Here is a 23,491-nt window from a genome sequence, read left to right on the forward strand (position 1 = left end):
ATAGAGATGTATGAGGATGAATAAGCTTAGATGGAAATAAAGGTGACATGATACTATAAAACATTTTGGAAAGTAGTTTTTAAAATAGATATTTCTAATATAAAATGTAAAAACAAAATATTTTGCCATTAAAATTGTTCACAATCACATCTAGGAGGAAAAAAACAACTTTGTTTGATGTCTATATATAGGTGGTGAGATGGGAAGAAGGAAGCAGCCCAGGGGAATTTTAGACTACTATAAGAACAAACTAGAAATACTAAGTTCTTATAAATGATAAGTAAAACCCTGAGGTTATTAAAGACTCAGAATAAATTAACATGTTCTACAGAAGTTCTTCCCATTTATTTTAGAAATAAAACCCTTTCTCAAATAGATGTCATTCGGTAGCCCAACAGACTACTGAATAATAATAGGCTTTTTGACAAGCCTATTATTGAAAAAGCTCTCTCAAATCAAAAGTAATTTTGTTTTAAGAAGTAATTGTAAAATACTTGATTACATTCTTCTAAATTAGGTGCTTGGGGATTCACTGAGATTTACTGTCACTAAATCCTTTAAAAGTCAGTAGACTACTAGCTGCTTTAGAAAGGAAGGTTTGAGAAACGAACTGCCTGCCTCCAGCAAGTACCCTTGTTGAAGGATAATGCATAAAACTACTTCCAGTCAATCTGTGGCTTCTTTATACTAGAACATCCTAAAAAATTAGGATGATCTGATATTATACACTACTAAAGCATGAGCAAGTGGTCTGACAAAAGTCAATTCTGCAGTACACCGTGAAGAGAAATAGTGTGGATAAAAAAATAAGAATACTGAAAGTTCCCTTCTAGAAATATGGTAGGCTAGACATTCAAAACCCACTCACTAAAAACACCTGAAATACAGGATGAAATATTAAAGGTATCCTTATAAATACATAGCTGAGTTTGCAAGAAAGCAAGGGAAATTCTCAAGGGCTAAAAATGAAGTAGTAGCATGAATTCAGATCACTAAGTGATTACTAAAGCTAACGATTACCATCTATTTTGGCAGTGACCCTATACCCTTAGAATTTAAGGATATCACATAGAGGGATAAGAGTCAATCCTTTGGTCTCACACAAATTAGAGGTGGGGCAGAGTATAGCTTACCACTCAGAAACCCTAAAGGGAAATGCCTTCAGTGAAAATGTCGAGCAAAACCCAATCAACCACCACTACCACCAAGTCCACCCTGCAAAAGGAGATGACAAGTACACTTTATTTTTCTGAGGCACAGAAGAACATTTATGAAAACCACTTCCTAAACACCTCATAGACCAAAGATATGGTAAAATTAGAATATATTTAGACTTGAACAAGTACAAAAATGCTACATAAAAGATCTTTTGAAATATAACTGAGTTAGTACTTTCAGAGAAATCTATTGACATAAATAAACACTTAGATAAAAAGACTACAAAAAAACAAATTGTGCAACTTAAGAAATCAGAAGAAAAAAGAGAAGAAAAAAAGAATAAGACAATAAATTAATGAAATAAAAACAAAAATCAAAGTTGGTTTGTTAAAAAGACTAATAAAACTGGTGTTTAAGTCTCCTAGAAAATATAGCTTACCAAAATTTATTCAGGAAGAAACAGAACAATGAAATAGTTTCATATCCATTAAATAAATCTGTACTATAAAATCTTCCTACAAAAAAACACCAGGCCGTTAGACAGATGAGTTTCATCACACATTCAAGTATAAGGGAACTCCAATCTTACACAAACTGAGATTAAAGAAAAAAAAAAAAAAGTAACTCACCAATCCATTTTATCAATAATAACAAAACCCAACAAAGACAACAGGAAAAGGAAAATTATAGGCCAATATCACACTGAATAGATAAAATCCTAAATAAAATATTAGTAAACTGAACACAGTAAAAAAAAGATGAATGTATCATATCCAGAAGAATTTAAACTTGATTTAACAATGTAAAATCTACTAATGCAATTTACCACACCAAGGAGAAAAAACCATAAGATAATTCTAATGAGCACAGGAAAAGTACATAGTACCCAGATCAAAGCCCTAAAGAATAAAAACTACAAAACTTTTAGAAGAAAACATACAAGAAAAGCATCATTATGTTAGATTTGGCAATGATTTCTTAATTATGACACCAAAAACACAGGCAATGAGAATAGATAAATTGGACTTCATCACAATTAAAACTTTTGTCCATCAAAGAATACAGGGTGAAAAGGCTAGGCAAAGAATGGGTGAAAATATATGCAAATCATATATCTGATAAGGGATCAATATTCAAAATACATAAAGAACTCCTACTACTCAGGAACAAAAAAAATCAACCCAATTGAATAAACATTTCTCCAAAGAAGATTTATAGATGGTCAATAAAAACATGAAATGATGCTCAACGTCACTAATCATCAGGGAAATGCAAATCAAAACCGCCAGTGAGATACCACTTCATACCCATTAGGATGATATTTATTAAAAAACCCCAGAAAATACAATATGTTGGTGAGGATGCAGAGAAACTGGAACCCTTGTGCATTGCTGGTGAGAATGTAAAGTGGTACACCACTGTGGAAAACAGCAAGGTGGTTTCCCAAAAAATTAAACATAGAATTACCATATGACTTATCAATTCCACTTCTGGGACTATATCTAAAAGAAATGAAAGCAGGGACTTGAACAGATATCTGTACAGCAACGTTCACAGCACCATTATTTACAATAGCCAACCACAGAGAAAACTCAAGTGTCCATCAACAGAAAGGAACAGACAATTCCAACATACAATGAAGTATTATTCAACTTTAATAAGGAATGAAATTCTGACACATGCTAAAACATGGATGAAACTTGAGGACATTATGCTAAGTGAAATAAGCCAGACACAAAAGGACAGATATTGTATGAGTCCATTTATATGAGCTACCTAGAATGGTCAAATTCATAGAGACAGAAAATAGAGTCGTGGTTGCCAGGGACCGGGCGGAGGGAGGAATACAGAGTTACTGTTTAATGGCTATAAAGTTTCAGTTTGGGAAGATAAAAAAGTTCTGTCATGAATGGTAATGATGGTGGCACAATAAGTGTGAATGTAGTACCACTAAATTGTACACCTAAGAACAGTTAAAATGGTAAATTTTATGTTAGGCATATTTTACCACAATTTTTAACAACTCAATACCCAAAATGTTCTATAGAAAAGTTTAAATATGAGATCTAATATTAAAAATATTTCATTCTTATATACCAGCAAACAGTTCAAAAATGTAATTTTAAGACATAAGAATTAAAATATCAAAAAGAACAAATGAACATAAATAGAAAACAAAAAATTAGGAATAGTTGTTAACATAGCATGTGTAAGATCTTATGAATGTAGTTATACTTTATTGAAAAACATTAAAAAAAGATAAAACTGTATGCTGATATTCTATATTCATGGAAAGGAAGATCTTTTCATTGTAAAGATGTCAATTCTGCTCCAAATTATAAATTCAATACAATCCCAACCAAACTCCCATACTGATTTATGCAAACTGACAAACTAATTTTAAATATTAGAAGCAAAGGTCCAAGAAAGGGTATGACACTTTTGTAAAGAAAATTGGAGAGTCCTTTTATTTCAGATATCAAAACATATTACACAAAGCTATTATAATAAGATGGTTTATCAGTGCGGTATCTCAATGGAACAGAATAAAAAGCTTAAACACAGATCCCCACTTAACAGACCCTTAATAAATGACAGGGGCGGCAGTGCAAATCAGTAGAGAAAGGATGGCCTATTCAATAAAAAGTTTGAAAACAAGTGATTATCCACATGGATAATCTGAACGCTTCTTATCAAATACAAAAATCAACTCCATGTGGATTGAAGACATAACGTGGAAAGAAAGGCAAAACTTTAAGACTTCTAAAAAATATACATAAAAATAACTTTATGACCTTCAGATAGGAAAACCTGTATAAAATAGAAAACCACAAACCACAAAATAACAGATTGAAAAATCCAACTACTTTAAAATATTCGTCAAATAACACTCAAAAAGATGCTCTACCTTATTAGCAATCAGTTATACAATTAAAACCACAATGAGATCCCACTTTACATCCATCAAATTAATAAGAATTTCAAGTCTTATGGGAAATTCGAAATGTTGAAAGGACGTGCAATAGGAATCCTTACTATTGTTCTAGTATAAAGTGGTAAACTAGAACAAACACTTCAGAAAGCAACATGCATTATGTAAGAAAGTGGAAGACGTACATATCCCAGGAATCAGCCATGCCCACCTTAGAAAAATTCTTACTCATGTGCACAGAGACATGCATAAGAACAATCTCAGCAGTACGGTTTGTACTGTATCGGCAAAACAACAAAGCAAAACCAAAAAAAACACAATAAAAATATCCTTAGGTGGGAAAATAGATAAACTGTGGTATGTTCATATACCAGTGTGGTACATTCATAACCAGTTACTTGGATGAGATGAATATCTCTCATGCTGAGGTTAGGATAGCAAAAGAGTACATACCATGTATCACTTATGTAAGTTAAAATACACACAAAACAAAGTAGTGTATATATTACTTACAGATATATACACATTGTAAACCACAAAGAAAATGGGAAGGGGTTCACAGGAGAATTTTGACCAAGTAGAATATTTTATTTTTTCTAATAGCTAGATTAGTAGTATAAGGTTACTCATTAAATTATTCTTTATGTTTTTGGATGTATTAAATACTTCATAATAAATTTTTTAACACCTTTATCGGAGTATAATTGCTTTACAATATTGTTTGCTTCTGCTGTATAACAAAGCGAATAGGCTATATGCATACGAATGTACCCATACCCCCCACCTTCTTGCGTCTCCCTCCCACCCTCCCTATCCCAACCCTCTAGGTGGACCCAAAGCACAGAGCTGATCTCCCTGTGCTAGGCAGATGTTTCCCACTAGCTATCTATTTTACATTTGGTAGTGTAAATATGTCAATGTTACTCTTTCACTTCATCCCAGCTTACCCTTCCCCCTCCCTGTGTCCTCAAGTCCATTCTCTTCGTCTGCGTCTTTATTCCTGTCCTGCCCCTAGGTTCATTAGAACCTTTTTTTTTTTTTTAAGATTCCATATATGTGTTACCATACGGTATTTTTCACTTTCTGACTTACTTCACTCTGTAAGACAGACTCTAGGTCCACCCACCTCACTACAAATAACTCAATTTTGCTTCTTTTTATGGTTGAGTAATATTCCATTGTATACATTGCCACATCTTCTTTATCCAGTCATCTGTCCATGGATACTTAGGTTGCTTCCATGTCCTGGCTATTGTAAATAGTGCTGCAATAAACATTGTGGTACATGACTCTTTGAATTATGGTATTCTCAGGGTATATGCCCAGTAGTGGGATTGCTGGGTCATAGGGTAGTTCTATTTTTAGTGTTTTAAGGAACCTCCATACTGTTCTCCATAGTGGCTGCACCAATTTACTTTCCCACCTACAGTGCAAGTGGGTTCCCTTTTCTCCACACCCTCTCCAGCATTTATTGTTTGTAGATTTTTTGATGATGGCCATTCTGACCAGTGAGGTGATACCTCATTGTAGCTTTGATTTGCATTTCTTTAATGATTAGTGAGGTTGAGCATCCTTTCATGTGCTTGTTGGCAATCTATATATCTTCTGTGGAGAAATGTCTATTTAGGTCTTCTGCCCATTTTTGGATTGGGTTTTTTTTTTTGATATTGAGCTGCGTAAGCTGCTTGTATATTTTGGAGATTAATCCTTTGCCAGCTGCTTCATTTGCAAATATTTTCTCCCACTCTGAGGGTTGTCTTTTCGTCTTGTTTATGGTTTCTATTGCTGTGCAAAAGGCTTTACGTTTCATTAGGTCCCATTTGTTTACTTCTGTTTTTATTTCCATTTCTCTAGGAGAGGGGGTCAAAAAGGATCCTGCTGTGATTTATGTCATAAGAGTGTTCTGCCTATGTTTTCCTCTAAGAGTTTTATAGTGTCTGGCCTTATATTTAGATCTTTAATCCATTTTGAGTTTATTTTTGTATATGGTATTACAGAGTGTTCTAATTTCATTCATTTACATGTAGCTGTCCAGTTTTCCCAGCACCACTTATTGAAGAGGTTGTCTTTTCTCCATTGTATATTCTTGTCTCCTTTATGAAAGATAAGGTGACCATTATAGGCAGGGGTTTATCTCTGGGCTTTCTATCCTGTTCCATTGATCAATATTTCTGTGTTTGTGCTAGCACCATACTGTTTTGCTTACTGTAGCTTTGTAGTATAGCCTGAAGTCCAGGAGCCTGATTCCTCCAGCTCTGGTTTTCTTTCTAAAGATTGTGTTGGGTATTTGGGTTCTTTTGTGTTTCCATACAAATTGTGAAATTTTTTGTTCTAGTTCTGTGAAAAATGCCATTGGTAGTTTGATAGGGATTGCACTGAATCCATAGATTGGTTTGGGTAGTACAGTCATTTTCACAATGTTGATTCTTCCAAAGCAAGAACATGGTGTATCTGTTTGTATCATCTTTAATTTCTTTCATCAGTGTCTCATAGTTTTCTGCATACAGGTCTTTTATCTGCTTAGGTAGGTTTATTCCTAGGTATTTTATTCTTTTTGTTGCAATGGTAAATGGGAGTGTTTCCTTAATTTCTTTCACATTTTTTGTCGTTAGTATATAAGAATGCAAGAGATTTCTGTGCATTAATTTTGTATCCTGCTACTCTACCAAATTCATTGATTAGCTCCAGTAGTTTTCTGGTAGCATCTTTAGGATTTTCTATGTATAGTATCATGTCATCTGCAAACTGCCAGTTTTACTTCTTCTTTTCTGATTTGGATTCCTCTTATTTCTTTTTCTTCTCTGACTGCTGTGGGTAAAACTTCCAAAACTATGTTGAATACTGGTGAGACTGAGCACCCTTGTCTTGTTCCTGATCTTAGAGAAAATGGTTTCAGTTTTTCACCTTTGAGAAGGATATTGACTGTCAGTTTGTCATATATGTCCTTTATTAAGTTGAGGTAGGTTCCCTCTGTGCCCACTTTCTGGAGAGTTTTTATCATAAATGGGTGTTGAATTTTGTCAAAAGTTTTCTGCATCTACTGAGATTACCATATGGTTTTTATCCTTCAATTTGTTAATACTGTGTATCACATTGATTGATTTGTGTATACTGAAGAATCCTTGCATTCCTGGGATAAACCCCACTTGATCATGGTGTATGATACTTTTAGTGTGCTGTTGGATTCTGTTTGCTATTATTTTGTTGAGGATTTTTGCATCTATGTTCATCAGAGATATTGGCCTGTAGTTTTTTTTGTGACATCATTGTTTGGCTTTGGTATCAAGGTGATGGTGGCCTTGTAGAATGAGTTTGGGAGTGTTCTTCCCTCTGCTATATTTTGGAAGCATTTGAGAAGGATAGGTGTTAACTCTTCTCTAAATGTTTGATAGAATTCGCCTGTGAAGCCATCTGGTCCTGCGCTTTTGTTTGTTGGAAGGTTTTTAATCACAGTTTCAATTTCAGTGCTTGTGATTGGTCTGTTCATATTTTCTGTTTCTTCCTGGTTCAGTCTTGGCAGGTTGTGCATTTCTAAGAATCTTTCCATTTCTTCCAGGTTGTCCATTTTATTGGCATAGAGTTGCTTGTAGTAATCTCTCATGATCTTTTGTATTTCTGCAGTGTCAGTGGTTACTTCTCCTTTTTCATTTCTAATTCTATTGATTTGAGTCTTCTCCCTTTTTCTCTTGATGAGTCTGGCTAATGGTTTATCAATTTTGTTTATCTTCTCAAAGAACTAGCTTTTAGTTTTACTGATCTTTGCTATCGTTTCCTTCATTTCTATTTCACTGATTTCTGATCTGATCTTTATGATTTCTTTCCTTCTACTAACTTTGGGGTTTTTTTGTTCTTCTTTCTCTAATTGCTTTAGGTGTAAGGTTAGGCTGTTTGTTTGAAATTTTTCTTGTTTCTTCAGGTAGGATTGTATTGCTATAAACTTCCTCCGTAGAACTGCTTTTGCTGCATCCCAGAGGTGTTGTGTCATCGTGTTTCCATTGTCATTTGTTTCTAGGTATTTTTTGATTTCCTCTTTGATTTCTTCAGTGATCTCTTGGTGATTTAGTAGTGTGTTGTTTAACCTGCATGTGTTTATATGTTTTACAGATTTTTTCCTGTAATTGATACCTAGTTTCATAGCGTTGTGATTGGAAAAGATACCTGATACGATTTCAATTTTCTTAAATTTACCAAGGCTTGATTTGTGACCTATGATATGGTCTATCCTGGAGAATGTTCCATGAGCACTTGAGAAGAAAGTGTATTCTGCTGCTTTTGGATGGAATGTCCTATAAATATCAATTAAGTCCATCTTGTTTAATGTCATTTAAAGCTTGTGTTTCCTTATTTATTTTCATTTTGGATGATCTGTTCATTGGTGAAAGTGGGGTGTTAAAGTCCCCTACTATGATTGTGTTACCGTCGATTTCCCCTTTTATGGCTGTTAGCATTTGCCCTATGTATTGAGGTGCTCCTATGTTGGGTGCATAAATACTTACAATTGTTATATCTTCTTCTTGGATTGATCCCTTCATCATTATGTAGTGTCTTCTTGGTCTCTTGTAATAGTCTTTATTTTAAAGTCTATTTTGTCTGATATGAGTATTGCTACTCCAGCTTTCTTTTGATTTCCATTTGCATGGAATACCTTTTTCCATCCCCTCACTTTCAGTCTGTATGTGTCCCTAGGTCTGAAGTGGGTCTCTTGAAGACAGCATATATACGGGTCTTGTTTTTGTATCCATTCAGCCAGTCTATGTCTTTTGGTTGGAGCATTTAGCCCATTTACATTTAAGGTAATTATCGATATGTATGTTCCTATTACCATTTTCTTAATTGTTTTGGGTTTGTTATTGTAGGTCTTTTCCTTCTCTTGTGTTTCCTGCCTAGAGAAGTTCCTTTAGCATTTGTTGTCAAGCTGGTTTTGTGGTGATGAATTCTTAGTTTTTGCTTGCCTGTAAAGGTTTTAATTTCTCTGTTGAATCTGAATGACATCCTTGCTGGGTACAGTAATCTTGGTTGTAGGTCTTTCCCTTTCATCACTTTAAACATGTCCTGCCACTCCCTTCTGTCTTGCTGAGTTTCTACTGAAAGATCAGCTGTTAACGTTATGGGGATTCCCTTGTATGTTATCTGTTGTTTTTCCCTTGCTGCTTTTAATATTTGCTCTTTGCATTTAATTTTTGATACTTTGATTAACATGTGTCTTGGCGTGTTTCTCCTTGGATTTATCCTGTATGGGACTCTCTGCGCTTCCTGGACTTGATTGACTACGTCCTTTCCCATGTTAGGGACGTTTTCAACTACAATCTCTTCAAATATTTTCTCAGTCCCTTTCTTTTTCTCTTCTTCTTCTGGGACCCCTATAATTCGAATGTTGGTGCGTTTAATGTTGTCCCAGAGGTCTCTGAGACTGTCCTCAATTCTTTTCATTCTTTTTTGTTTATTCTGCTCCCTGGCAGTTATTTCCACCATTTTATCTTCCAGCTCACTTATCCATTCTTCTGCCTCAATTATTCTGCTATTGATTCCTTGAGTATTTTTAATTTCAGTAATTGTGTTGTTCATCACTGTTTGTTTGCTCCTTAGTTCTTCTAGATCCTTGATAAATGTTTTTTGTATTTTCTCCATTCTGTTTTTGAGATTTTAAATCATCTTTACTATCATTACTCTGCATTCTTTTTCAGGTAGGTTGCCTATTTCATCTTCATTTATTTGTCTTGTAGGTTTTTACCTTGCTCCATCATCTGCAACATGTTTTTTTGTTGTGTCTTTTTTTTTTTTTTTGATGGGTGGTGCTGTATTCCTGTCTTACTGGTTGTTTGGCCTGAGACGTCCAGCACTGGAGTCTGCAGGCAGTTGGATAGAGCCGGGTCTTGATGCTGAGATGAGGACCTCCGGGAGGTGTCACTCCAATTAATATTCCCTGGGGTCTTATGTTCTCTGTTAGTCCAGTGGTTTGAACTCAGAGCTCCCACCACAGGAGTTTGGGCTTGACCTCCGGCCTGGGAACCAAGATTCCGTAAGCCTCATGGGGAAGGGGAGGGAAGGGGAGGGAATGGGAGGGAAGGGGAGGGGAGGGGAGGGGAGGGAAGGGAAGGGACGGAGCAGTACAATATCAGAGAATAAAAAACAAAATACAATTAGAAAGATAAAAAATATATTAGGAAAAATAAAACTATAATTGAAACAACTGCAACAAGGTAAAATAAAACCACAACAGAAAAAAAAAAAAAAAAGGTTTGGGGGCGGGAACAAGCCAAAAGGAGAGAAGAATAACAAAGTATAAAGAATAAAAAAATAAGAAATGCTGCCCACAACTCTTTACTGGCAATTTTGCTTACCACACTGAGAAGACTACATCCTGAGATGGTAGTCTACAGTGCAGCATTATACCCATCAAAGAGCACAATTACCAAGTAAGAGGCATTTGTTACAAGATTAAAATAAAAGCTCAGGGTGTTACAAACTCACACAAACCAAGTGATGCCTGTGTATAAAACAGATCTAAGAGGAACAAGTGAGTTGAAGAGAGAAGAGGGAGTCAGAAGGTCCAGAATCCCTTAGCCTTGCCTGTTTAAAAAAAAGAAGTAACACACATAAAACTTCAAGGGAAGAAAAACGTAAGTTTAAGTAAATTCTAGAGAACCTGGCAGAAATCACATATGTATGTATTCTGCTATCAAAATACTTTAATGACTGTAAACACAAATCACTCTTTCTTACCTATGGTTGGGTTATTAGTCGCATATTGAGAGAGCAGATCTTCATCAGCTTCCTCATGCTTTTCATTAGGAGCAAAGTCTTTCTTAGAGAAGCTGCTGTTCTTCCTTTTTAAAAGGGCTGTTTTACTTTCAGGTTGATCTGAAACTGGAATTTCCACTGGCTGGTAGTTAGCATGGATATATGGCTCTTCAGGAAGCATATTACCTTTACTAAAACACTCTAGCAACCATTTTGCTCCCACTACATGAGGCCTACAAAAATAGTACATAGTTATATATTAGTTTAAACTATAAAGACCACAATCCCACTTGCCATGCAGTTTACATAATTGCCGGGACATGCAATTTTAAAAAAATTATTACAGCGTAGAAATTGCTTTGAATTAAAAACTGACAAAACCTGTGGGCTGATTTATCCCAAAACTGCTTCAATTCATCATCATAATCTCCCACAATAACATGAGTTACATCTTCATTGAGCTGATTAAAACGAACTCCACCTCCACTGTTAATAAGTCTTCTCAGTTTATCTAGCTTTCTGCCACTAAAACCGCAAAGATAGATCTGCAAAGAAAGAAAACATTTACTTTAGATTAATATATTTAAAATGGCTTATTTCTCTCAATAGAAACCTATTTACTAAAAGCATGTATCTAAATCCATTGTGTGTAAATAAGACAACTCTTGTTTACATTTTAAGATACATTAAGAAGTGAAGTATATTCTGAAGGTTTGAATTTTAAAGTATTCTTAAATTTTATCATTTCTTCACAATCCCATAGCATTATTACCCTTTACAGGAGACACTACTTGATAAGTATTCTGAGGCTTTAAATAAAATAGAAGCCAGAATAATTCAATTATCTTCTGAACATTAGGGCATAGCAATTTCTAAAATCAGGTAGCTTCTTAAATTGGTCTTACCACTTTTAAATTTTAAAGTAATTACAGAAATAAACTGGCGTTGAACACTTGAATTCAGAAAAGCTAGGTTTAAATTTTGGTTCAGCTGCCAATGATTAACCACATGACCACCTCAAGATACTCAGACTCTTTAAACCAATTTTCTTACTTATATACTGAGATATCTTTTTCACAGAGTTGATTAAACAAGAAAATTTAAGTCAAAGAGCTAAGCAGAATGCTTAGGATGATACGTAAGCAGTAACTTATTTTTAACTATCAATATGTATATATACACTTTTTGAGGCACGGATGGGGTTATGTATATATTTAAACCAATTTAATCAATATAACAATCTTCTTCAACTCTATTTTACATAACGTGTCTTTAAAAAACTTCTTAATGACCAATCTATTCCTAACTGCATTTATATCCCAAACTAAATAACCTCCATCACTAGAATACACTTTAACAAAAATGAGGAATCATATGTTTTTCTGTAAGAATAATTAAGTCATATCCAGAATTAGTATAGTCTAGATAAAAGATTATACAACACACTTCCTGTTCTGCTAGTAAACGGGTAAGTTTTAAAAGTATAGAAAGGAAGGTAATTTGCCCAATTTCCTTAACAATAAAGTTAAATCTTTGCTACTCTAGAATTAATGCTTAGCCTACTGATTCTACAAGCAAGAATATATTAAGTATTCAGTTCTAGAAGATATATATGATGATCTCATCAAAGGCACTTATAAGATAGTTACTCAGACACTAAAAAATAAAATAGCCCAAGAGATATTAAACAAAGCAGTGCACCTAATGGTTAGGAATATAGGCTTTGGAGTAGATGTCTGGCTACTTAATGTCTGTGAGATTGTGAACAGGAACTTCAATCCTCTAAGTATCAGTCTCAATATTATCTGTTTTAGAGTTATTTGTGGGAATTAAATGGGATTATATATAAAACGTATCAACAATGTATATGAAATAATTAGCACAGTGTCTATCATATTCTAAACACTTAATAAATGATAGCTATAAATAAAAATCCATTAAGTGGTTCAGAAACTAAATGCTCTCAAAACACAGTAGATGGAAAGATTAAGGTAGTTATTAGGAAGGTTCAGAGAAGAGTTGAAAAAAATGATATGAACTTTTAATGGATGAGAGATGAAGGTACATCCCAGGCAGAGAGCCCCTAATAGCTAAAAGATAGACACGGTCTAATGAGTGCATCTGCTTAGCTAGAGTGGAGGGCTTATGTAAATTAGGAACAAGCCCAACTCTGAAGGGTCTTCAAAGTGAAGCTACAAGTACTAAAGTATATTATCACTTACTGCATTTATTACATGATAAAGACATACCCGACAACCATCTAATAAATCTTCAGGTGCCTCAAATGCACTGACATCCAGATTTTCAAGTGTAGTCTCCACTTCGCTATTAAGAACTGAACTACATATCGATTCATTTATGCAACTTGCACTGATGTTGGAAATATCGCTGACATCTGAAAGAGTACGACCTACATATTAAAAACAAAGATGTAATTTATGGAGATAAAATAATTGTGATTACATATTTTCCTACACATGAACTTTTCTTATACAAAAAGAGCCATGAACAATTTCTAAAGTAAGATTCAAATGCTTTTACTGAAATCTTGGTGGCAAAGTATGAAAAGGGAAAATGAAACTAATTAAGGCTCATATCTTATTTAAATGAAAATATATTTAATACATTCTCTTAATAGTGACTTGCTTCCAATAAAAATCTGAAGTTGCTGGCTTTAAGGTCCAGGAAAGTTACATTTGAAAAAAGATTTATAACATTTGTTAAATTGCCAACATAATACCTCCAAAACAGAAATGGTTTTAAATTTTTATGAATAGATGATCTACAACAATTGCAGCAAACTAATAAAGAAAATGTACTAATACCTGCATGCCAGTCAAGTTTTAAAAAATTAATTCTCTTAAGTCTTTATTAATATTCTTAATTTCTTTAATAATCTTGTGCATTACATGAGAGTATGAAAGTTCGCATTCATTATAAAAAGAAATATCAGGAGTTCTGGACTAATTTTTTAATACAATTTGGTTATTTTATTATACAATTATACCTGGAAGCATAGCAAGAAAAGATGGAATTCCCTACTGTATCTCCCTGATCCTATTAACAAATCAATTCTTACACAGAAAACTGACTGTCTTAAAACTGATTGTTTACTTTAATCCGAAAGAGACTTACTATCAGTTGTGTTGATCTGGCCAGTAGGAGTTGAAGTATCAGGCATAGTCTTTGTTTCTGGTCTAGGCTCTGTCTTATATATGGATTCATCCTGACAAAAACCTTTCTCAACACTGTCAAAAAACCACTGCACAGTCACACAGTGTACATTCCATCTCCTGGCACATTCATATTTTTGACCTATTATGTTCATTAAGAAAGAGAAACAGAGAGAGAGAGAGAGAAATGCAAACCATTAAAATCTTTGCAGAAATATTTAAATGACAGGTTATAAAAAAAATCTACCTGGGACAAAATTAAAGTTACCAGCAATTACTCTTACTTTTAACAGTATGCTATACAGTGTATTAAAAGGTAATATATTAGGTTATTGCTCAATTATATTTTCTATGTGTTGTTAAATACACATGCTATGTGAGGGGGTTTATCTTTTACAAAACTGCACAGAGACAGAGGCAACTGTGGGGTAACTCAATATTTTTGAGTACAGCCTCCATCATTTAAATTCTTTAAACCATTTTCTTAATCTGTAACAGGGGGATAACTCACAGAACTATGCGGTTTAATAAACTGTATAAAATAACCGTGAAAATTATAAATGTCTGCAATATAAAAAACACCAACTTTCAAGAAACTACTCCTATGTCAACAGGATTCTACTTGAAGTCCAGGATAGAGAGGCAAATAGTTAAATAAGTCATATTAAAAATATGTATCTTTTATTACCTTACAAAAACTTTTTAACACAATGTATTTTGAAATGGTATAGAGAAACTGAGGACAATATATAGTAAACAACAAGAAAGGTTTCTTTGACATTCTTGAGAGCTGAGAGATGTACTGTCTTCAGATTCAGAAAACCAATAGCAGTTATCAACTTTACTCAATATCATAATTGGCCATACCCAAAGTTCTCACTTAAAGACAATTATTAATTGATTTTAATTTTTTTCCCTAATTTTACTTATTTAGGGAGCTTAATAAAACACAGTATGGATATAAAAAGAGATAATAAAAATATTAATAAAACTCTGCTCTTATCAATTTTTATATATTTTAAGAGTACTGGTAAAAAAATATTCTCCAGAATAAAGGTTATAGAACACCAAAATTAACTGCAATTTTAAAGAATTCTTCTTCTTGGTAATATATTTTTCTTCTTTTAGTTGTCTCATGTTCTGCAAGGTGCATCTTCAAGTTAAAACTTGTAGTTCATTGAGTAAGGTTGATTCATTCAATTAAAAACTAAGCCAAGCCTTTAAAATTTATAATTAGAAAGAAATGTAATTTAGCAACATCTATTAGCTTTCTTGTTATTCATCCAAATCTCTCATCTCTTAAGTACTGGGTAACCGTGTGGGGACTTTAAAAACAAAAACAAAAACAAAAGATCTGAAAATAAATTTAGATAAAACACCACTGGAAATTTTTGTTTTTTAATATTTATTCAATGACCTGATAAAGACTTGGGAAGTCATGTAATTTTTCTGAAGATTATAAACCAAATTATGTTTGCAAGAAAAAAAATCATAGCAGATTTATGACATGTCAGAAGTAAAAGGTATTCTATAATGATCTTAAAATGTTAAATAGTAGAAAATGTTGCATTTGTTCATTTGGGAAACAGTTTTACCTTTTGGTTCTTGCACAATGAGGTGTGTACACTCATTCATTTTCAACTGTCCCATGTATTGACCTCCATGCTTAACTGTGAGTTGCTGAACTGCTTTCCTGTCTAAGCTACGTAAGCCAGTGACACAGATTATACAACCAAGAAAAATAGGACACTTGAAGTCTTCCATGTTTACATCGGTATATCTAGCTATTTTTCTGGGGAAAACAAACAATAAAAAAGAAAAAACATTAACATATTAAATATACCAGATAGTTTAAATTTTACCAGAATAATGACAAACAACAGAAATATCACTAATGCTTTCCTCATTTTTTAGGATTTTAATCATTATTAACAAAAGGGAAACTGACAAACACACTTCAAATGATACTAACTGCTCATCTAACTCAAACCATGTCTCTAATAAAAACTAATGTTTCAGAGTCTCTCAAATAAAACTGTTTTACGGGAAAATATGTATTTCATTAACTGTAAATCCATGCTGGTCAAAGTGGTTCATTTTCCAAAATTATAAGTCTAAATTTCTACCTAAAAACCCAAAGGTTCTTTGGTTGCTTACTAGAAAAACAGACTTGTAATTCTTCCATTATACTATACAAATAATAAGGAATGATTTTTGGCAGAATGCCAACAAAAATATCATTATCATTCTGTTGCCATGCTAGGCAGATGTGCTGACGAAACAGGCTAGGAATGAGGGTGCCAACGTGGAGACGTGTTTAGGATGTGCTAGATGGTGTTGAAAGGAAGACTGGAAAATGCCTGTTTAATTCAAACAGTGGTACCTTGACTTATTGGTTGTTAATCTAATTCTAATGGAAACTCAATTCTATCCTTTGAAATAGGCTCTAAGTTCCATGAGGGCAGGGATGCTGCCCTGTTTTGCTCTCCACTTACATCTGATGCCTAACTCAGGCCAGGTACATAAAATGGGCTCAGTTAATGTTTACTGAATGATCACATCTCAGTTAATGGCTTATATGTGTTTATATTCAACCTTAAATATGTCCCTTTTGGGAGGGAATACAAATGCCAAAGTGGCTAAAATTTACTCTCCATCTTAACAAGTTGACACAGTACTGAAGGATAAATGTAGCATAAAAGCTACAGTTGCCACACTGATTTTCTCAACTATTTTATAAATGTTTACTTCTGAAAACCATTTTATTATCAAAGCATTTCTTACCTTGTAGCTAATACTAAAGCCGATAGCCCATTCCACCTATCAACTTATACCTTGATAATAAGAGCTTGTAGATTATCTTTTGTTTTCATTGGAGAGAAGAGTAATGATCCTATTTTTGTCCCCAGATAACAAATCCAAAGAGGATACCATAAAACCTCCCCTATGAAAACCCACAATGTGCCAAAATGATTGAATGTATCATTTATTCAAATCTAGAAAATATCTGAATATCTTTACTTCTCTTGTGACTTCTCCCAAAGTGTTTTTATCCAAGAAGGAAGTAAAATAGGTTTCTTCAGGTTTGCAGCAACTAAATACTTTTTGCTACCAACTTCTCCTGCAATAAGGTGAGTTACTGATATGTTAAGGTCTCTGTATATGCGTCCACCCATCATTTGTACGTATTTATGAACTTCTTCCTGTAGCCCCAAAAGAAAATATATTATTAATGCTGAAACAAACACTATGTCTTCCATTTTTTTATACAATATCCCATAAGCACCTTTTGTTGTTGTTAGCTTGAATGCACAAATGTTTCTCACCACTATAAAGTTAAATAATTAATGAAATTACTTTTTGGAAGATAAAGTATAAATTTTAGAATAATTACCTTTATATACATTATTTTCCTACATTTATCTTTTGCAACTCCATGAATTTAACTATGTTGGTTCTACAGTAAACACTATATATTTTAATATACTACATACATATTGATACTTAAAAATATACAAATTATATATAGAATATATAAAAACATACATGTAAATCTCAATCCTTTTTTAAAAGATTAAGTAACTATGGTGGAAAAATGTGACTCAAAAACAAACGGAAAATTACACAGGGAAAAAAGTGAGTTTCCTTTTTAAATCAAAACAAAAAACTTCAACTAGCCAGTCTGCAATAAAAGATTCCACTGTATTCAATTTATTAAAAAATAAAATAAGATATACACTGTCATCTTGACTTGGTTATTGGTCATAAACACCAAGTGCAAGGTCTTTCAAAATATCCCCTACACAGTGAAAAGTTAAGTGTGGAAATATAATACATACATATTGACCATATTCCACTGAATACCGCAACACCTACCCTTTTATCATTTTCCAGGCTTGTACAAGATATGGTTACATCAGACATAACCATGTTATAAACTGGATGTTCAGCTCTTGGGACACATCGTTGGTGGTGCATACAAAATATGACTACTTGAGGACCAACAATTCTGCAGCCAAGCTACAAAAACAGAGAAAGTTTACTAAGTAGAAAAAGACCTCCAGTCTTATAAAATTACATTTTGTAATACTGTATTTACCAATTCTTTACAGAAGTTGATGACCACTGCAGAAAAACCACCAAATTGTTACAAGAAAAAAAAATAACCATTATATAATTTCTCAGACACACCACACGTTAACATACACACACAAGCAAATCAAACAATGCACGCTATCAAAAGAAATAAGCTCCAAAAGCCACACTCACTCAAAATTGCCATTAAAATTTTAATCTCTGAAACAAACACAATCTTAGCAATAGGGGATATGAGTAACAGTCTTATGCCATAATAATTAGGAAATATCTACATTTACTTTTCAAATGAAGCACCCAGCCAATGAAGCAGTTAAAAAGTGTTGAGAGCCCAACTAACCCCCCTCTAAAAAACCTATTCTGCTACAAAAAAAGTATAATCCTAGGCAGTTCCTACATTTGTTTTTTAAATACTTTGTTTGCAACTCAATGTCTTTCCAAGGAAGACACACAAAGACTTCTCCTAAGGTATCACTTTCATTGATAACTGAGAAACCTGACAATCTTGCTCAACATCAGCACATCCAACCCAGACTAAAAAGCCTACAGCTGCCAAAGTCACCAAAGCATGACCGATGTAAACATCTACAAGGTAAATGATTATTGCTATCTTTTTAGTCAGTCATAAGAAAACTGAGTTTTCGATGCTATTGATTCTATCTTACAAGCGGTGTTATTTTCAAAAGGAGGGTAAGACCAACAATGCTTTTGGCAAAGGTGGGCACAGACCTTCCATATACTGTACAGACAGTACTGCATCTACCTACTCTTCTATGTTTTCTTCTCCTTCAAACAAGAATCACTTCTTTGTAATCTGGATGGAATTACAGCCAGTTTACTTTTATTTCAATGCTTCTCTCTTGTCCAGACACCAAAAAAGTAATGAGTCAGTAGACTCTAGAATCAACAAAAAGAAATAAGATGGCTCAATGGTATATTAGCAATGCTCGGCCCCCAAATGCTTCCTTTAGCATATAATTTTTCAGACCCTATACAAAGTACAGGTACTAAAATTCAAGAGCACATAGGAAAGACAGTAAGTAACCAAGGATTATGTTGAAGTCTTTTCCTACTCTACTATTTTTCCCTAATATATCTTGCAATCAAACTGAGTTTAAGTACAGTAGAACTTCATCAATAAAATGCTTCATTACTACAGGGTTAAATTATTCTAAGTGAAGTTAAATTTCCTGAAATATAAAAATGACATACTAACCAAAGCCTACTGTAATATGATTAACCTTGAAAAATACTATTCTGGTCTTCCAAAACCAAAGGATTCTTCTCCATTCATAATTTGCAAAATACTTCATGATCAGTAAAGAACTTACGTCTACTGAAGCAAAAACAAACCAAAAAACAGACTACCTGAAAGAACACACTAAAAGTTAGCAAACCTTTTTGAGATGATCAAAGACTTTGCCACTAAAAGGGTCACAGATATAAAGTGATCTGTCATTCTCCTTCATTTTCAATGCCTCTTCTTCTGTAATAATCTGAAGATATTCTTCTGATTGGAACTCTTTTATTGACTGAAAGAAAAAGTTAAGAATGCATATGCAATAATTCACCTGTATTTATGTCCTGTGAACTCTATCTTTAAAATCCATCTCAAACCCAGCCCTTCTCCTATTGAAAGGAACCGTCATGTCTCACTAGACCTGGGCAGAAGTCTCCAAAGTGGTTCCTTCTCCCTCCCTTGCCCTAAACCTATTCTCTACCCAGCAGCTGGTAATCTTTTTAACAATACAAAAAAGGTCATGTCACCCTGCTCAAAACCTCCAGCAGCTTCCCACCACACTCAGAATAAAATCCACATTTCTTACAATTGCCTATAAGACCATAGAGTCTGGCCCCTGCCTGTCTCCCCACACTTACCTTCTTCCTCTAATCCCTTTTGCTCACTCTTCCCTAGCCACTCCTGCTTTCTTTTGCAACCTAGAACAAACTAAGCGTGACCTCATTTAGAGGTTTTACTCTTTTTCCCGCTGCCTGGAATACTCTTCCCCCCAGGACTTCACCTGACTTACCTCACTTCAACCACATCTGCTCACATGTCACTTCCTCAGAGATGCCTTTCCTTATCACCCTTTTCTAAAATACTCTTTCCCTATCCCTCTAGTGTATTTTATGAAGAAAAACAGCATAGATATTATATATATATATATACACACACATACACGTGTGTGTGTATATATATATATACACACACACGTATACACATACTGTTTTTGTCTCTCTCCCTTCTAAGAATGAAAATTTCATGATCTATCTTGTTTGCCAAAATATCCTGGCTCCCAGTAAACACTCGAATATTTTCTGAACAAATTTTGAAGTCCTTACATTAAATACTTAGGGTGATCCTTTTAAAACGATTAAGTCAGATCATGTTACTCTTCCGATTAAAACCCCCCAGTGGCTCTCCATCTCACCGGAAGAAAAAGCCAAAGTCTTTACCATGGCCCACAAGGCCCTTCATGACCTCCTTACTCTTACTCTCTAAAGCATACCTTAGCATTCTTTCCACATCCCTTGTTCACTACACTACAGCCACACTAAAGCAGGACAGACACCGCAAGCACTTTCCCAGGGCTTGTGTATGATTATTTCCTCTGCCTGAAACCTTCCTCTGCAGATATCCACATGGCTCATGTTCTCACCTCCTTCAAGTATACTCAAATATCACCTTCTCCATAAAGTCTACCCTGATCACACTCCATTTAAAATAAATTGTAACCTTCCCTTCTCCCCCAACAAACAACCTCCAGAACACCTTAACCTGTTTTGTTTTTCTCTTCCCATTGCACTTGGCACCTTTAACATATTATATAGTTTACTCATTTATATGTCTGATTAATGTCTATTTCCTCCAGCTAGAATAGAATGTAAGCTCTGAGAAAGTATGGATCTTTGCCTGCTCTCATCACTGATGTATCCCAAGTACTAGAACAGTGCTTCTTAGATGATGGACACTCAATAACTGTTTGCTCAATGAATGAACTTTAAAGAAAAACCTGCTGCAACAGCGTTCCTTAAACTTTAACGTACACAGGATCTTGTTAAAAAGCAGGTTCCAACTGGTAAGTCTGAGTTGGGGTCCAACTCTCAGGCCATGGTGATGCTACTGTGGTCTGTGAGTAGCAAGGCTCTACACTACCTAGATGATATAATACTGTACATAATGAGACATAGTTAACAATTAACAACAACAAAAGTGAAGTGTAAACAATATAGGACTGACTCAAATTTTTTCAACACACAAAGGTCTATGGTTAGTAGACAAAAAAAAACAATTTAATTTCCAAGAATAGTAGGTCCATCACTTTCAATAGAAATGTCATTAAAAATTTCAAGCCCCCCAAAATACATAATGACATACTAATATCAATTCAAAAATGTGTAACAATGAGATACCTACGAATGTAGACTACAGTAAAACTATTACGAAAATAAAATAACTATGACTAAGACAAAAAAGCCTAATAAATCAAAAACACTAAAAACAAGAAAATGAATTCACAGCATCAAACAAGACATTTTCAAGTAGTCTTACCTCAAGAGCTTTAAAAAAACATTCAGAATTGTCTGAAGACTTTAAAAACTTCACAAATAACGGTTCTTTGTCATTTTGGGACATTTTTGAACTGTCAAAATAAAGGAACCATTAACAAGAACAAAAATACATTACATATTAAGTTAAATGTTTAAAGCACCTATTTTTCTGCGAAGACAAGAATGCCAAAGGACAAACATTCCGGCCTTGCCCATGAATTCACCCATTACGGTTTGTAAGAAACACTGGAATGTGGGCACAATCAAGGAAAAAGATGACAACACCAATCCTTGCAAATCAGAGAACGAAATTAATGTCGCTAAACTGAATACATCGAGGACCTTTGCTCTGGGGCTAAGTCCCCGAAGCCAATAGTCATTCAATTGCATTAAGCTTAAGGATGCTCAGAACGAATCGGTCCCTGCGGGTATCCGCGGCCCTCGAGGTAGGTTCAGCCCTCAGTAAACGGACTTCAAATATAAACATGAAAGCCAGCCAGCAATGTCAGGTGCCTAAAAGGCCGGACGCTCTAGCTCCCCAGGTCCCAGGGAAAGGCCCGGCTCTCGGTCCAGCCGCAGTTACTCCCTCTCCGGCGTCTAAGTCCTATCCGCCGGTCCAGGGGCCGGTTACAAGGTCCGGAAACCAGGGCCCGGAAGGCCAGAGGCAGCATCGCGATCCCCCCAGCGGGGCGGGGGGAGGGAGCTGGGTCCTTACTCCGAGCCTCACTCACCTCCGTGGAGCCTGGGGGTCTCCGGGCGGCGAGTGGGAGGCCGCACGGTCCGCGGGACGGCGGCTGGGGTCGGGCGCCAGCCCGGCACACAACCGCCGCCCCCAGCGGCGCCCCCAGCCCTAGCAAGCGCAGACCCGGAAATTGCCGAACCGCGACCCGACTTTCGCGCCAGCCGCGCGGACGCGCCCGTCCCTTCCGGCGGAAGTGACGCCACCGCAGTTGCGGGAGGAGGGCGGAGGCGTAAGCTGCGGAGGTGGGTGGAGCGTATGTCGCGATGGGCCGGGGGCGAGGGGTACCAGGAGCGTTGAGGTCGGAGCCTCGAGGTCGGAGCCTCGCGATCAGGGCTTGCAAGCGCGGGCTTGTGCTCCGCTGGGAGCTGGACAAGCGCCCACGGCTAACGGGTGGGGCCGCAGGCCAGAAGTGCCTTAGAGGAGGCCCTAACATATCAAAAAATATAGGCAGGGAAAAGGTTTCCTTAATAAATATTTTATACTGAGAAACCATATATTATCATCCAGAACAACTCTGTGAGGCAAATAGTGGTATCTCCATTTTACAGATATAAAAACTGAGGCTTAGGGAAGGTAAATGAAGTGTTCAAGGTCACAGTAAGTGGTAGAATTAAGACTGCATCCAAGTCTTTTTGACTCCATGGATTGGCGGACTGGATTCTTTTTCCTCCAGTATAGCCCGAATGTACTCACCCGCTACCACAGCCAAGAGGTCTAAAGGGAAGAAAGATGTCAGGATGAAGTGAATTACACACCTGGTGCAAAGGGGTCTTTGCCAACTTCTTCAGGAGTGCCACCCCACCCCCTTCAGTGAGCATCTCATTTTCTTTCTCTGTAATTCCCCGAGTGTTGGGCATGTTCTGGGATGGAACCTAATGTTCAAATAGCACAGGTCAGGGGAGAGGAGGTGAAATAGGACTGTAGGATCTCCGCTTGTTGATGGCCAATGACAAACTACTTAGTTAGCGATTTTCCTCATTTTATTCTTAACTACTGAGATTGAGAAAATCAGGACTTGAGTAATGTGACAGTTTCATGACCTGTCCTTCAGTTGTTTTTAGTGTCTCAAGATGGCAAAGAGCGGCAGTGTGTGAACAC

At 35.4% G+C, this 23,491-nt stretch overlaps 1 protein-coding gene across 2 annotated transcripts in view; it reads right to left on the reverse strand.

Moving 5' to 3' along the window:
* The window catches only part of TOPBP1 (DNA topoisomerase II binding protein 1), a 70,799-nt gene extending 48,249 nt beyond the window's left edge, over window positions 1-22,550 (reverse strand). Inside the window, exons 1-10 of one of the 2 annotated variants that reach the window (XM_068545934.1) lie at window positions 22,383-22,550; window positions 21,653-21,743; window positions 19,497-19,631; window positions 17,881-18,024; window positions 17,026-17,207; window positions 15,600-15,796; window positions 13,967-14,146; window positions 13,081-13,226; window positions 11,213-11,376; window positions 10,814-11,064 (exon numbers count right to left, since the gene is read on the reverse strand). In XM_068545934.1, coding sequence (XP_068402035.1) covers window positions 10,814-11,064; window positions 11,213-11,376; window positions 13,081-13,226; window positions 13,967-14,146; window positions 15,600-15,796; window positions 17,026-17,207; window positions 17,881-18,024; window positions 19,497-19,631; window positions 21,653-21,736 — 1,483 coding nt within the window. In that variant the 5' untranslated portion in view covers window positions 21,737-21,743; window positions 22,383-22,550. Of the gene's footprint in view, window positions 1-10,813; window positions 11,065-11,212; window positions 11,377-13,080; window positions 13,242-13,966; window positions 14,147-15,599; window positions 15,797-17,025; window positions 17,208-17,880; window positions 18,025-19,496; window positions 19,632-21,652; window positions 21,744-22,382 lie in introns of both variants that reach the window. The other variant, XM_068545933.1, reaches the window with a different exon arrangement.
* Window positions 22,551-23,491: the final 941 nt, after the last annotated feature.

Source organism: Eschrichtius robustus, chromosome 6 (genome assembly GCF_028021215.1).
Source record: "Eschrichtius robustus isolate mEscRob2 chromosome 6, mEscRob2.pri, whole genome shotgun sequence".
Lineage (NCBI taxonomy): Eukaryota > Metazoa > Chordata > Mammalia > Artiodactyla > Eschrichtiidae > Eschrichtius > Eschrichtius robustus.